Genomic DNA, 14,346 nt, shown 5'->3' with positions numbered 1-14,346 from the left:
AGCAAAGATCCCAGAACCACACGGGGGGACCTGGTGAATGACCTGCAGAGAGCTGGGACCAAAGTAACAAAGGTCACCATCAGTAACACATTACAACGGCAGGGAATCAAATCCCGCAGTGCCAGACGTGTTCCGCTGCTGAAGCCAGTGCATGTCCAGGCCCGTCTGAAGTTTGCCAGAGAGCACATGGATGATACAGCAGAGGATTGGGAGAATGTCATGTGGTCAGATGAAACCAAAGTAGAACTTTTTGATATAAACTCAACTCGTCGTGTTTGGAGGAAGAAGAATACTGAGTTGCATCCCAAGAACACCATACCTACTGTGAAGCATGGGGGTGGAAACATCATGCTACGGGGCTGTTTTTCTGCCAAGGGGACAGGACGACTGATCCGTGTTAAGGACAGAATGAATGGGGCCATGTATCGTGAGATTTTGAGCCAAAACCTCCTTCCATCAGTGAGAACTTTGAAGATGAAACGAGGCTGGGTCTTCCAACATGACAATGATCCAAAACACACCGCCCGGGCAACAAAGGAGTGGCTCCGTAAGAAGCATTTGAAAGTCCTGGAGTGGCCTAGCCAGTCCCCAGACCTCAACCCCATAGAAAATCTGTGGCGGGAGTTGAAAGTCCGTGTTGCTCGGCGACAGCCCCAAAACATCACTGCTCTCGAGAAGATCTGCATGGAGGAATGGGCCAAAATACCAGCTACTGTGTGTGCAAACCTGGTAAAGACCTATAGTAAACGTTTGACCTCTGTTATTGCCAACAAAGGTTATGTTACAAAGTATTGAGTTGTATTTTTGTTATTGACCAAATACTTATTTTCCACCCTGATTTACGAATAAATTCTTTACAAATCCTACCATGTGGATTCATGGATTTTTTTTTTTTTTCACATTCTGTCTCTCACAGTTGAAGTGTACCTCTGGTGCAAATTACTGACCTCTGTCATCATTTTAGGTGGGGGAACTTGCACAATCGGTGGCTGACTAAATACTTTTTTGCCCCACTGTAACAGCAGGGTGCAAGATGCTAGCAGGCAAGGCATACATGGAACGCCATAACCAAGTGGCCGGCATAGTGTACAGGAACATCTGTGCCGAGTATAACCTGGAAGTCCCGAGGTCAAAATGGGAGATGCCCCCAAGGGTGGTGGAGAATGACCGAGCTAAGATCCTGTGGGACTTCCAGATACAGACGGACAAAATGGTGGTGGCTAACCAACCGGACATAGTGGTGGTAGACAAACAGAAGAAGACGGCCGTAGTGATCGATGTAGCGGTTCCGAATGACAGCAATATCAGGAAGAAGGAACACGAGAAGCTGGAGAAATACCAAGGGCTCAGAGAAGAGCTCGAGAGGATGTGGAGGGTGAAGGTAACGGTGGTCCCCGTGGTAATCGGAGCACTAGGTGCGGTGACTCCCAAGCTAGGCGAGTGGCTCCAGCAGATCCCGGGAACAACATCGGAGATCTCTGTCCAGAAGAGCGCAGTCCTGGGAACAGCTAAGATACTGCGCAGGACCCTCAAGCTCCCAGGCCTCTGGTAGAGGACCCGAGCTTGAAGGATAAACCGCCCGCAGGGGCGTGCTGGGTGTTTATATATATATATATATATATATATATATATATATATATATATATATATATATATATATATATATATATATATATATATATATATATATATATATATATATATATATATATATATATATCCTCTTTATCATTAACCTTTACAGTTTTAATACAATTATTCCTCAGTTAGAAAATTTCCCCAAGGTCAAACAAAGGGAGACCACACTATGGCACATGTTCAAACAAAGGTTTATTCATCCAAATTATTTGTTAATCAAATAGATATATAACATCACCCCCAGAAAGGTGTCAACTCAGCTCTGTAGATCATATTACAGCAGTTAGAATTTTAGATTCAAGCTGCTCTTCATACTTTTGGCCACAAGATGGCACCAAAGAAGACTTTGCTGAAAAGCTTCGGGTAATGAACCCTTTTTCAATACAAGCTTCAGTGCTTCAGAAGGCTTCATAGTGCCATCACCACCGCACATCTAAAGTCTTCGTCCTTGTCAAATATAGGGGGTCGAAGAAATTATATTATTAAATAGCCAATGATCAGTGTTGCATTTCCTACACTCACTACCAACCACACCTCTCCTCTACTTCTAACACAGCCCGCTGTCGGCAGTTGCGCTTTCTATCTGCCGATATTCAAGACAGCGAAGAAGCCCCGAGCCGGAAGGACACATCCTGACATTAGGACGGTTCTGCGGTGGGTTAGGTCAGGAAAGATGCTAGCCATCATCTCGAATGTGTTTAGAGCCAGTGCCCAGCGGAATGTAAGTGCTGTTTTTTCTTAGTTCTTTAAACGAACTTAGCTAAACATTGCAAAATGTAGTCTCGCGAAGAGCGCCAGTCGACCCAAAACAAAACTGTCATCGCTGTTCTGACCTTGTAAGCCTGAATGATAGCTTCATTAGCTAACACGGTAAAAGTTTGTGCACAGATTTAAAGTTTCAATGTCAGCGGACAGTCAGTAACTACTTAGTTAATGTTTAAATGAATGGAAATGGGAACTGTTAAAGGAAGGATGAAAGCTAGCATTAATAACAATCAGTCTTAAATACTGAGACAGCCAAGAAAACTCACTTTACTGTTCTGACATCACTTTAAAAAAAACCGAAACATAAAACAACTGTATTTGATATTTTTGTGGCGCTTTATAATAAGGTCACAGAGTTATTAAGGTAGTAATAGGGTATTAGCAAGTGCATAATTCATCATTTATATAGCATTACTCTTCCTTAGTATTCCATTCATAAATACAGATATATTATCATGACTGTGATTATGATTATTGCTAGCAGTCATGTAGTAACAGTGATAGATGTACACATTTACAGCATGTACAGCAATGATAGGTGTACATGGTCATTTATAAATGTTATAAATTACATACTAAGGAGGAGTAACAATATATAAAAGATGAATTAAGCACATGCTAATACCTTACTAATGCTTAATAGTCTGAACTTGCTGTTAAGAACTTAACTTAAATCAGATGACAACTCAAACTTTTGGAAACTTAGTTACAATCCATTTAAAGACTATTCAGTGAATGATTTAACTATAAACCAGGTCCTATGAAGGACAAATTATAATAATGGCTGGTTGGGGGAGGAAGCTTTGCAGTAAATGGGATGAGGGCTAACATGTAAAAGTCCAGTCGAAACATTTAACAGACTAATGGGAAGGCACTCTGTAAAAATGAGTGCCTTGGGAGTTATATGATCTCTGTAGTTGTCTCAAAATGTGACACGAATTACTTTTATAGATTAAAAGCTCTTGCATACTTGTTTCTCACAGGGGGCTGCAGTGATTATGTCAGCACGCACATATGCTGACTTCACGACCCAGGCTACCTTTGAAATAAAGGTAAGATTGAAATTGTGATGTCGTGAACACAGACTGGCACTTGGCAGTTTGACTCATGGGTATTTGCTTCTCTATAGAAATGTGACCTCTTCAAGCTGGATGAGGGCCCTGCCACTCAGGTGGTTCTGACTCGTGATGAGGGTCTGCAGTACTACCGCATCATGCAGACGATGAGGCGTATGGAGCTGAAGGCAGATCAGCTCTACAAGCAGAAAATCATCAGAGGATTCTGCCACTTGTATGATGGCCAGGTTGGATGATTTTTCTGATCTACAATGAAAGTTAGGGATGGTAGTTTAAATTTCGGAATATCTGGCAAGGATGTTAAACTTTTTGGAGGAGTGGAAGTTTTGAAGTGTTGCCCTGTGAAACATTTATTGATTACTCTTCAGAATAAATCTCCCTTTAGAACCAGACATGTCAAGCTGTTTTCTCATTATAGGAAGCTTGTGCTGTTGGTATTGAAGCCTCAATTAACTTGTCAGACCACCTGATCACGGCATACCGTGCCCATGGCTACACTTACACCCGGGGAGGGACTGTGAAGGAGATTATGGCTGAGCTAACCGGTGAGTTGTTGGTGAAGACATTAAATATCAGTACACAATGGGACTCATTTTGAATTAACTCCCCTGTGAAAAGCGGCAAATGTTCAGTTGCTGCTGGAGTAACTTGGCAGGCTTTGAATCTTTATTTTCCCAAAAGGGAAGCTGTTGAGCCCAGGACATAGACTATTGAAGTTATAAAATGATGAAACTAGAAATGTCTCCCTAATTGACTGAAGGCGGGACACATTTGTTGCTGGCCCTGCTTCAGCCTGGTTTTCTAGTCCCTGAGATTACGGTTCTAGGAAACTTATTTAGTCTGGCTGAACCTAGGAACAAATTTCAGTTGATGATGTACTTTGAGCTGTAAATGCTTTTGTTAATATCACCTAATATCTTTTTCACGCACAGGCAGAAGAGGTGGTATTGCAAAGGGCAAAGGAGGCTCTATGCACATGTACTGTAAACACTTCTATGGTGGAAATGGAATTGTTGGTGCTCAGGTAAGTATAACATTTGGCAGCTTTGCTTTAAATTTGTTACTTATCGTTCTGCCTTCCATGGTTTACGTTCATCTAATTGCATTACAAGATATTTCACAGGGCCATTGGTTTGAACTGACACTTGTACATTTAGACTTTAACACTGAAGTTTACTCAATGTTGGACTTCTCTAGGTTCCTTTGGGTGCTGGTGTAGCACTTGCCTGCAAGTTTCAGGGCAACAACCAGCTGTGTGTCTGTCTCTATGGTGATGGTGCTGCCAACCAGGTATGTGTAGCTTTTTTTTCTTTTTACATAAATGGGTTAAAGAGCAACACGTTTGGATCTACACCTGGCCAGTATTTACTTTACTTTGCAGTAGGTTTAATCTTGTTCTGTGGGAATTGAGCAAACTTGTGCTAAATGCACAACATAACTAAATTCTGGGAAGTGTTAAAGGATAATAAATGGCCTTAGTACAAAGGAGAATCTAAACTGATGTAACTGGGCTTCTATTACAGGACACCCTTTTAAAGTCTTGTGTATATTTCACAGGGCCAGATTTTTGAAACGTACAACATGGCTGCTCTCTGGAAACTGCCTGTTATCTTTATCTGCGAGAACAACCGGTATGGCATGGGCACCTCAGTGGAGCGAGCTGCAGCCAGCACAGATTACTTCAAGAGAGGAGAGTTCATTCCTGGTCTGAGGGTAAGGGTCTGGCATGCTTGAGCACATTTCTTACATGTAAAGCTACATGTTAAGCTGTTGCATAGCTACAGACACTTGACAGAAGCTGATATCTTGCACAATTTGTTAGTAATCGAACAGTTATTCAATTTGGGTTTGTTCAATCAAAATTACAAATGAATGATTAACCTTGACTGTCTCGAACACAATGCACACTAGATGGAAGTGTGCTAAATGCTATTTGGAGTGATGTGTTCGTGAAATGTAAACACTTTCAAATGTGTTTGGTGCTACCATAAACTTGTAGAATCTGCATGTTGACCATGTCAGTTTATTACTTTTTGTAAGATAAGATTAAAGAAAAATACTCAGTAACTTTGTGTACAGGTGGATGGAATGGATGTTCTCTGTGTCCGGGAAGCAACCAAGTTCGCTGCTGATCACTGTCGCTCTGGGAAGGTACGTTTAAAATGTTATATTGACGTGTGCAGGAAATGCGACTCGGATCTGTAACTTCTTTGTCCTTTGCTCAGGGTCCTATTCTCATGGAACTCCAGACATACCGCTATCATGGACACAGCATGAGCGATCCTGGCGTTAGGTAAACGTTAGGCTACTTGATTATTTAAATTGATACAACTTAAAGTGGCTAAAGTTCTCACCTACAGTTTAATCTTACAGATTTTCTCTTCACTGTGCCTGTGCCCCTTACCTCTGCTCCTTAGTAGTCTCCATGTACCCCCTTTGTAGTGACCTGACAACAGCCTAGGGATGAATTGAGATTCAGTATCTTCTGTCAGATTTCTTTATTTGATAGGCTTCACACCTCAAAGTAATTTGAATTTCATTTGAATCTGCATAGAAATGATCACAGAAATTTTGAAGGCACTGGATTTTCCAAAATGAGCCTAAATTTGTCAAAAGTAATATTACAAAACATTTGAAATCCTCAAAGTGCATTTGATAGCAATAGTAGTGCATCCCTCCAACTTTCCTGCACCCTCTCCCCTTTTAGCTACCGCACACGTGAGGAGATCCAGGAAGTGCGCAGTAAGAGTGACCCCATCTCCTTGCTGAAGGACCGCATGCTCAGCAACAACATGGCTAGCGTGGAGGAGCTCAAGGTAGGAAATGCTTCAGATATAGAAATCACATTTCTGTGAGCCAACACTTCTGACAATTTGGAAGCCTCAAACAAGAGTCCTTGTTTTTGTAACTGGGTATTAAAAGACAGTCATACTGCAACAACTTAATAACCAAGTGAGTTTAAGATCATTCTGACTAAGCATACTGACATTTGGGTTAGCTTTAGTCTGTCAAGTGAAAGTGAACAGCATGCTTTAGAGGTGAGGTTAATGAAAGTGTCTGCTCTTTAACAATAGTGTAAAATTCTACAGCTGAATTTAAGATGAGATCCTCTAGGTTTCATCCCTTGTCTTTGAGGAAAATTGCATTCATAGACTGGAAAATGCATTTGAGACAGAACAATGCTAAAGTCTTTATAAACAGGTGGGAAAAATACATAGTCCCATGGAACGAGGGGCACAAGCTAGTTACCGCGCTAGAGTTATGCTTCTATGAGCTTTAGTAGCCTTCTCCATTTGAAGTAGGATGGTAAACAAAATATGTCTATTCTCTGCTTCTATTGGTTTGACCAAACGTTCTTTGTTGCAGTGTCTAACTGTCCTTATTTATCTGTAGGAAATTGATGTAGAAGTGAGAAAGGAAATCGAGGATGCAGCTCAGTTTGCCACCACAGACCCAGAGCCCCCACTGGAAGACTTGTGCAATCACATCTTCTGCGACATGCCGTCTTTGGAGGTGCGCGGCACAAACCCATGGGCCAAGCTGAAGTCTGTTAGCTAAAGTTCTTGATTCTCCTCCCTCTTACAATCATAACCCACCCAACCCCTTTCCTTAATGCACACGCCATGTACTTTAAACGAGTGCCTCATCACTAGAGCTTTTAGCATCAGCAAGTAATCGACTTCTAGAGCTAAGTAAACAGTTGGGGCCATTTTTACAAAGAAGTGTTGGTTTAAACTGACACAAAAAGAATTGGAGATCAGATTCACTCTTCTACCTCAAGTCTTGAAATTGCTACAGTGAAATGTTAAAACATTATCAGTGTTGCCAAATTAAAATTTATACCTACATTTATCCACTTCACCATATTTAATTTTTAGCCAGAAATGTTTCGTGATTAAAATCGCAGTTTCTGGCAGACATCCTTTTATTAAGACTTCTTGAGGCATATTTATTCCTTAAATCTCTGTAAATCTGACTCCATGTGAATATGTAGTGGATTATTTGCTAATTGATCTGGTAATTTTTGAGGTGCTGTAAGTGTTCACTGTGTCAAACACAGGCTGTATGACCTTAACATGGCTTTGTGCTCTTTATACTTAAATGTACATGATAAAGAAGTCAACTTGAGACATTTGCATGTGTCTTTATTTCAATTGTCTTCAAAAATGCTGCAAATTGTAACTGTTCAAAATGTTAATCTACATGAATGGGTCTGGTAGATCTGAAAGCTGAATTTGACTCACGAGTTGAGCAGATGTCTGTGTTCACATGATCGTGAGGTCTTTTTCAGATTTGGTGGCTTGTCTCCAAACATTTTTAGAGGCTTGGCTTAAACTAAATGTGGGTGAACTAGAAATGAAATGATCAAGTGAAAATTTAAAACCTAACATTGGGTGGCAAGCTCATGCAGCTGTGCCTCTGGCTTTGTAACTTGTGTGATCAGATGTAACGTCAGTGACTCATCAACAAGCTTCTATCCCTACTGGCTTGCTTTGCAGACTATTGATGCAAGTTTTTAAAGAACTCTGCAACTCTTTCAAGGGGTACTGGGAGATTAGGACTTTCTACAGAAACATATTGAACTGTTGGCTTCAATGTCTAAAGCTAAAAGTCTTAGTGAATCTGTTACAAGGTGGGGAATGATGTAAAACACTGTGGAAAACATTGAGTTGCTTTGATAAAGGGATTTTGTAATGCTATTTGTGTATTCTGTAAACAGAGTAAAGAGGTCAAGGTAACTTTTCAGTAATGCAATGCACCATGGTTAAACAAGTTTTGGCTCTTCGCCACTGCCAACTTAGGGAGGGTATTGGATCCTGTGTGAAATGCTTACAATAAAGTAATTAAGTCAACAGTCAAATTTGCTGTCAGTTGTCTTTTTTGCAAACATGGAAAATTTCTCAGCTTATAAAGCCAATAAAGCACAAAAAGTCTATTGAACCCTGCAAAAATCACAGGTCAAAAACGAAAATGGCTTAAAATTATTTTCTAAGATGTTGGGCAAATCTGCCACCAAAAAAGCTCCAATGTGGCCTTGATTCTCCAAGGGGAACTCCAACCAAAATACCATCCTTCCAAAGATAATTGTTATTGTGGAAGCTGTTTAACACCTCAGTCCAAGAGAATTTAATAATGTAACTGGGTTTAGCTGCAAATGCAAATACACATTTTGCATCTTCTCTCCCATTAAACCATTTTAGTCAACCATTGTGTTCTATTGTGAGACATTATACGCAGCTACTCCCATTAGCATATAAATTGCACATAGGATGGATGGAGGTAGTGACTTGCCCATAGTTGTGTATCCTTGGGCAAGATACTAACCCCAAGTTGCTCTCCGATGGATGAATGTGTGTGAATGTAGTTAGAAGGCACTAAGTACAGATAAAGTGCTTGTGAGAATGGGTGTGATTGGGTGAATGTGGCATGTTGTATAGAGCGCTTTGAGTACTCCGGGAGAGTAGAAAAGCGCCATACAAGAATCAGTCCATTTACCAATCAAATTTTTATGGAGTGCTTTCTCCCAATCTTCATCAGAGAATGAAACCAACATATGTTTACTCTATTCTTCTCTTATTTGATTAACAGAAGGATTGATTTCATTCATTATCTGAGTATATATCATTGATACTCTTCTTTTGTTTAATAAATTGACCTTCAGCAAAGAGTCTAAACAGGATGTTGGGAAGTATCTGGAAAATTTACGTACAAAGTCTCTAATGTTATTGTTTTATTCACAGACTGCAGATTATTTTTTATTCAGAATCAAAGAATCAAAATAACAGAATTACAAAGTGCCTTGATGCTACTGTTGTAATAATACTGAACTGAACTTAAATGAGCTGAACTGTGATATACAGTGATTGATGAATTTGTTAGACACCATCCAGTGTAATTTTTATGCCACACTGCCACAAATTAAGTGTATTGGTAATCATTTTTGTATTTCTGTAATGGTTACGGTAATCCACCAGAGTGCACAAGCTCTTTAATCCAAATGATATTTTAATGCTAATTTATAAATATTGATTCATTTCTAACTTCTCACAAAGATGTGAGTTCAGTTTCCTATTTGTCTAATCAATGAAATCATTTGTAGTTTCAACCATGTTTTTGACAGATTTCTAAAATATTAATCTTTTTTTATTTTTTTAATGACAGGTGGTCTGACATTTTGTTAAGCACTGTGTGTATCACCATCAGTTACAGTCTTGACAGGAAAAGATAAATTTGTGTCTATTTTGGAAAAAAAATGAGTATTTCCAGCCTGGCATTGTAACCTCATTTGGACAGGTAGTAGCTGCCAAAAGTATTGTTGCTGTAAAACCTTTAGCCCCAACACCTCCAAGAATTCCCGAAGCTAAGCAACAAGGACCTCGGCCTGGGATGTTGCTCTGCCATGCAATAGCCATCGCTAAAGAAAGTAAGTCGTTTTCCTCAGTAACTGTAGAAGAAGATGTGTACTGAAACTTTGATTTAAGGGATTTTTTAAAAAGCATTTTATAAACGGTATAAACAGCATTTAAAAAGCATTTTTTATAAGCTACATCATCTACAATCCTTTGGATTATTAGAAATCACATGTGTTTTACTAACCTGGTTGACTATCAGGCACGAAAGCAGACAGTCAGTGCATACCAAATATTGCAAGAGAGGGTAGGGTTGAGCTCCCGCCTGTCCCTTAGCTTAAGTCTGCTGTCTTCAGATAGCTGGTAAGAAACGCAGCAAGGAGACATTAAATACTGCACATAAGAAGTGCTGTACACTGCGGCTGTGTTATTTGTGTTGTTCCTCAAGTCATGTTCAGTGTTGTGTGGTGTAAAAACAGAATAAAGAAAAGACGGGGGTTAAAAAGTTTTCAAGCTCTGGCAAAGCACCACTCGCACATCCTGATGACTGATTAGATTAGATTCAGCTCCAGAAAACAATGGACCTGGAAGTAGAAGGAACAGGCTGAGCGCTATTGCTGAAACTTGCACAGACTACAAATGACTTTATTCATCAGGAGGTCAATCAGGCCCTTGATGCCATTGTTGGACAATTGCAGCCATGGTTGGGCCTTTCCTTTGGATTTCTCTGAAGCAGTGCTGGGAGTTTGCTGAGTGGCAGTGTTGTTGCCGTCTTGGTCCCTTGGGACATGAAAACCTGTACAGGAAGTTTGTATATCAGGTTATAGTGTAGTGCAATATGTAGTGAAAACAATTTTCGACTCCTGTTGTTCACACTGAGATAAAGCAGTAAATGAAGTAATTCACATCAAGTGAATTACTTCATTTACTGCTTTATCTCACAAGAATCTAAAATCCATCCATCCATTCGCTTCCGCTTATCCTTTTCAGGGTCGCAGGGGGCGCTGGAGCCTATCCCAGCTGTCATGGGGCGAGAGGCGGGGTACACCCTGGACAGGTCGTCAGTCTGTCGCAGGGCCAACACACAGGGACAGACAACCATTCGCGCTCACATTCACTCGCACATTCACACCTGTGGTGTGAAAGAATCTAGAATTTGAATAAAAAGTGCAGTTGTATTAACAGAAAATGTACTTTAAAAATATATCTGCGGCATCTGAATAAATCTGTAAACAGTAATTTCCCTCACACAGTATACTGTTGGTGCAGATGAATTGAACTTTAGAAGGCTTTAATCTCTAGCAGTGCATGAGATTGTATTAATTTATCACAGGAACACCTGTAAAACCTGAATCTGCAGAGTAACTTTTTACTGCTACTGTTAAATAAATGTACAAAACTTCACTCCCTTTATCACTCTAAAACTAACTGGTTTTGACTGGTAAGTCATACCTTGTTCCCACATAATACTTGTCCTTAGTTAGTTCCGTATTATATAAGATGTCAGTCCCAATCAAAGAGGATCAATATCAATCTTCTGTCACCTTCCTTGTATTTCCCCTTTGTATAACTGTGGTGTGAATCTTTGCTGGTCAGTAAACTTAATCACTCTCAGTGAATCATAATTTAAAATGAATGACTCTTCAGAGCAAAGCGAGGCTATGTATGAATGAGCTTTTATCCACGTTCTCCTCCCGCTGATCGCTTCTTCCACCCAGATGATACCATTGCAGCTTGTCTCACTGCCTGTTCTGTGTTTTGTATGTTTTAAGTGTAATGTGCTCAAGGTTCCTGATAACATGGTCCAGTACCTGCATCCTGTTGGAGAACTGTAGGTATCAGCCTCGTCTCGGAACAGAGACGCCATCATCTACCTGCTCAGTCGTGTCTACACCCATCTGGACCAGCCAGCCAGCACTGTGACGGTCATGTTTTTTGACTTTTCCAGTGCTTTCAACACCATCAGGCTGACCCTCCTGGGTGATAAGTATTAGCGATGCAGGTGGATGCTTCTCTGGTGTCCTGGATTGTTGATTACCTGACAGGAAGACCACAATATGTACGTCTCCCACAGTGTGTGTCTGACAAGGTAATCAGCAACATAGGAGCACCACAGGGGACTGTCCTCTCCCCCTTCCTCTTCACCCTCTACACCACAGACTTCAGCCACTGCACAGAGACCTGCCATCTTCAGATGTACCGGGCTGTGGTTGACTCCTTTGTCACGTGGTGTGAGCAGAATCATCTGCAGCTCAACGTGGCAAAGACCAAGGAATTGATAGTGGACTTCAGGAAGACCAGGAAACACTTAACCCCTGTTTCAATCCAGTGGGTCAATGCTGACATTGTGGAGGACTATAAATACCTCGGTATACACATTGACAATAAACTGGACTGGGCTAAAAACACCACAGCACTTTACAGGAAGGGCCAGAGTCGTCTCTATTTTTTGAGGCAACTGATGTCCTTCAACATGAGTCTGTTGTGGCCAGTGCATGCTGGGGGAGCAGGCTGAGGGTCGCAGATGCCAACAGACTCGATAAACTGATTCGTAAGGCCAGTAATGTTGTGGGGGTGGAGCTGGACTCCCTCAAGGTGGTGTCGGAGAGGCGGATGTTGTCCAAGATAAAGACAATGTTGGATAATACCTCCCACCCACTCCATGACATGCTGGTCAGTCACAGGAGCTCGTTCAGTGAAAGACTGAGAGTACTGAAAATCACCACTGAACGACACAGGAAATCATTCCTGTCTGTGGCCATCTCTCTGTACAACACATCCACTTAACACACTGTTTACTGCAACAGCTACACCCTTCTTGCACAAGTTCTTTTTCCGCTATTTATTAATAAGTGACTTTTATGTACATATATGCCTGTATAGATTGTGCTATTCTTAGTTAGTGTATTGTCTGTCTCTGTTAATGTTTGTTTATAATGGAGCACTGTAACGAAAAATAATTTCCCCCTGGGATCAATAAAGTATTCTGATTCTGATTCTGATTCTATGTGCAGATGTCTATGTGAATTATTGTAATCAGCCTCCTTGAATGATTTCATTCAACTTTACTCAACTATAAAGCTGTGCTCTTACGCCCAGAGCTTGTTCTGTCCTTTAGATACATTTGTTGACTGTTTAATCTTTCACCAGTCAGTAAGACACTTGTATTGATTTATTTAAATTATTGCTTTTTTTGCATACATTTAAAGGTCCTGATGTCTCTTGATGCCAGTACGAATCTTGTTCAGGCTTCACAACATGCTCCTCCACAGTGTGACTATCAGCGGCTCATTGGACAGCTGACTGCACCAGAAAAGTCAGCAGCTTAAAAACCTGCTCCCTGTTTAACTTTACAGCAACATATTTGTCTGAAGCCATGTGTTAGTGAACGACCGAGTCCCCGTTTATGAATCAAAATAAAGAAAGGATGTAACTTCTCAAAAATCACGGTAGGTTTTCTTTTTCATTGATAAAATTGTCATAACAATAATTCAGTCTGTATAAAAGTGGCGAATGAGGAGTTTCATTAATTTCGGAGTCATGAGTATTTCTACAGGCACTGCAGCGTGCTGTCGATTTTTGAAAAGCTTGATGGATTTTTAAGGCGACATTTTTCCATATGCAGATCAACATGTGAATTTAGAGGCTTTCGCATTTCAAAGCCCTTCAAAGCCCAAAGTCTTCAAGAAGTCTGTGTATTTGGGCTAAATAAAGTAGAAAACAGCGAAGCTGAATTTCCGAGGACTGGACGTCGAAAGTGTTTTTATGCTTTTTATGATAAATTTTGTATCGACTAAACCAGAAGTGATCGATACCAATGAAAGTTTTCAGTCTTCTCTGTGTAATTCTATTTGTCAGCTGTCTGCTCAGCAAGGCTGCGTGAGAAAAGAAGCTCTTGTGACCTCAGGGACCTCAAACATGTGTAAGATAAACGCTATGAAAGTTTTCTTTACCTGTCTGGTGCAATGAATAGCTGTCTCCCAGTACTCGGGACGCTCGTCATTGCTTTTGTTTGTCTTTTTTGTGTGCAAAGGTTCTGCAGTGTCATGGCTGCTTTCATGGACACCTTGGGTCCTTTGTCCTCCTATAATATAATCATGATCTTCACAGCTGTAATGATGATGGAGTTGAGGCTGCTGGGGTGCTTATACAGCTTCACTCCCACTGCCATCAATGTCAAGAGGCAGTACTATAAGTAATCTGGAAACTAAATTGTTTTAGTGTCAAGTTTCAAATGCATCATACATGTCTGTATGCTGTCAACACAAACAGTAATAAGCAGCATCACTTTCAATCCTATAAATGGCATTATTGTTACTTTGACCTTCAGATCAATCTAATGACCTTTAAGGAGAGGTCAGAGGTCAAATGTGGCATATTTTAAATCTGTATGTGGTCGCTCTAAGTTACAAGGCTCTTTATCAGTTCTTGACCAATAAAGCTTGATTTTGAAGACATTGGTGGATGTAAGCCAAACTTTAATGGACTGTTAACATTACCCCACTCCACACCTCGAC

The 14,346-nt window shown here is 40.6% G+C and overlaps 1 protein-coding gene across 1 annotated transcript; it reads left to right on the top strand.

Annotated features, from left to right (window-relative positions):
• The first annotated feature begins 2,206 nt into the window (after positions 1 to 2,206).
• On the top strand, positions 2,207 to 8,340 carry pdha1a (pyruvate dehydrogenase E1 subunit alpha 1a). The gene is made up of 11 exons (XM_080866441.1): positions 2,207 to 2,359; positions 3,387 to 3,455; positions 3,533 to 3,706; positions 3,898 to 4,024; positions 4,412 to 4,503; positions 4,677 to 4,769; positions 5,037 to 5,192; positions 5,559 to 5,630; positions 5,705 to 5,772; positions 6,187 to 6,295; positions 6,873 to 8,340. Exons 1-11 carry the CDS (start codon positions 2,312 to 2,314, stop codon positions 7,035 to 7,037), a joined length of 1,173 nt encoding a protein of 390 aa, XP_080722567.1. The 5' UTR covers positions 2,207 to 2,311; the 3' UTR covers positions 7,038 to 8,340.
• The last annotated feature ends 6,006 nt before the right edge of the window (positions 8,341 to 14,346 follow it).

Source organism: Rhamphochromis sp. 'chilingali', assembly GCF_963969265.1.
Source record: "Rhamphochromis sp. 'chilingali' genome assembly, chromosome: 19".
Classification (NCBI taxonomy): Eukaryota; Metazoa; Chordata; class Actinopteri; order Cichliformes; family Cichlidae; genus Rhamphochromis; species Rhamphochromis sp. 'chilingali'.
This window is presented reverse-complemented; position numbering and strand designations above follow the sequence as displayed.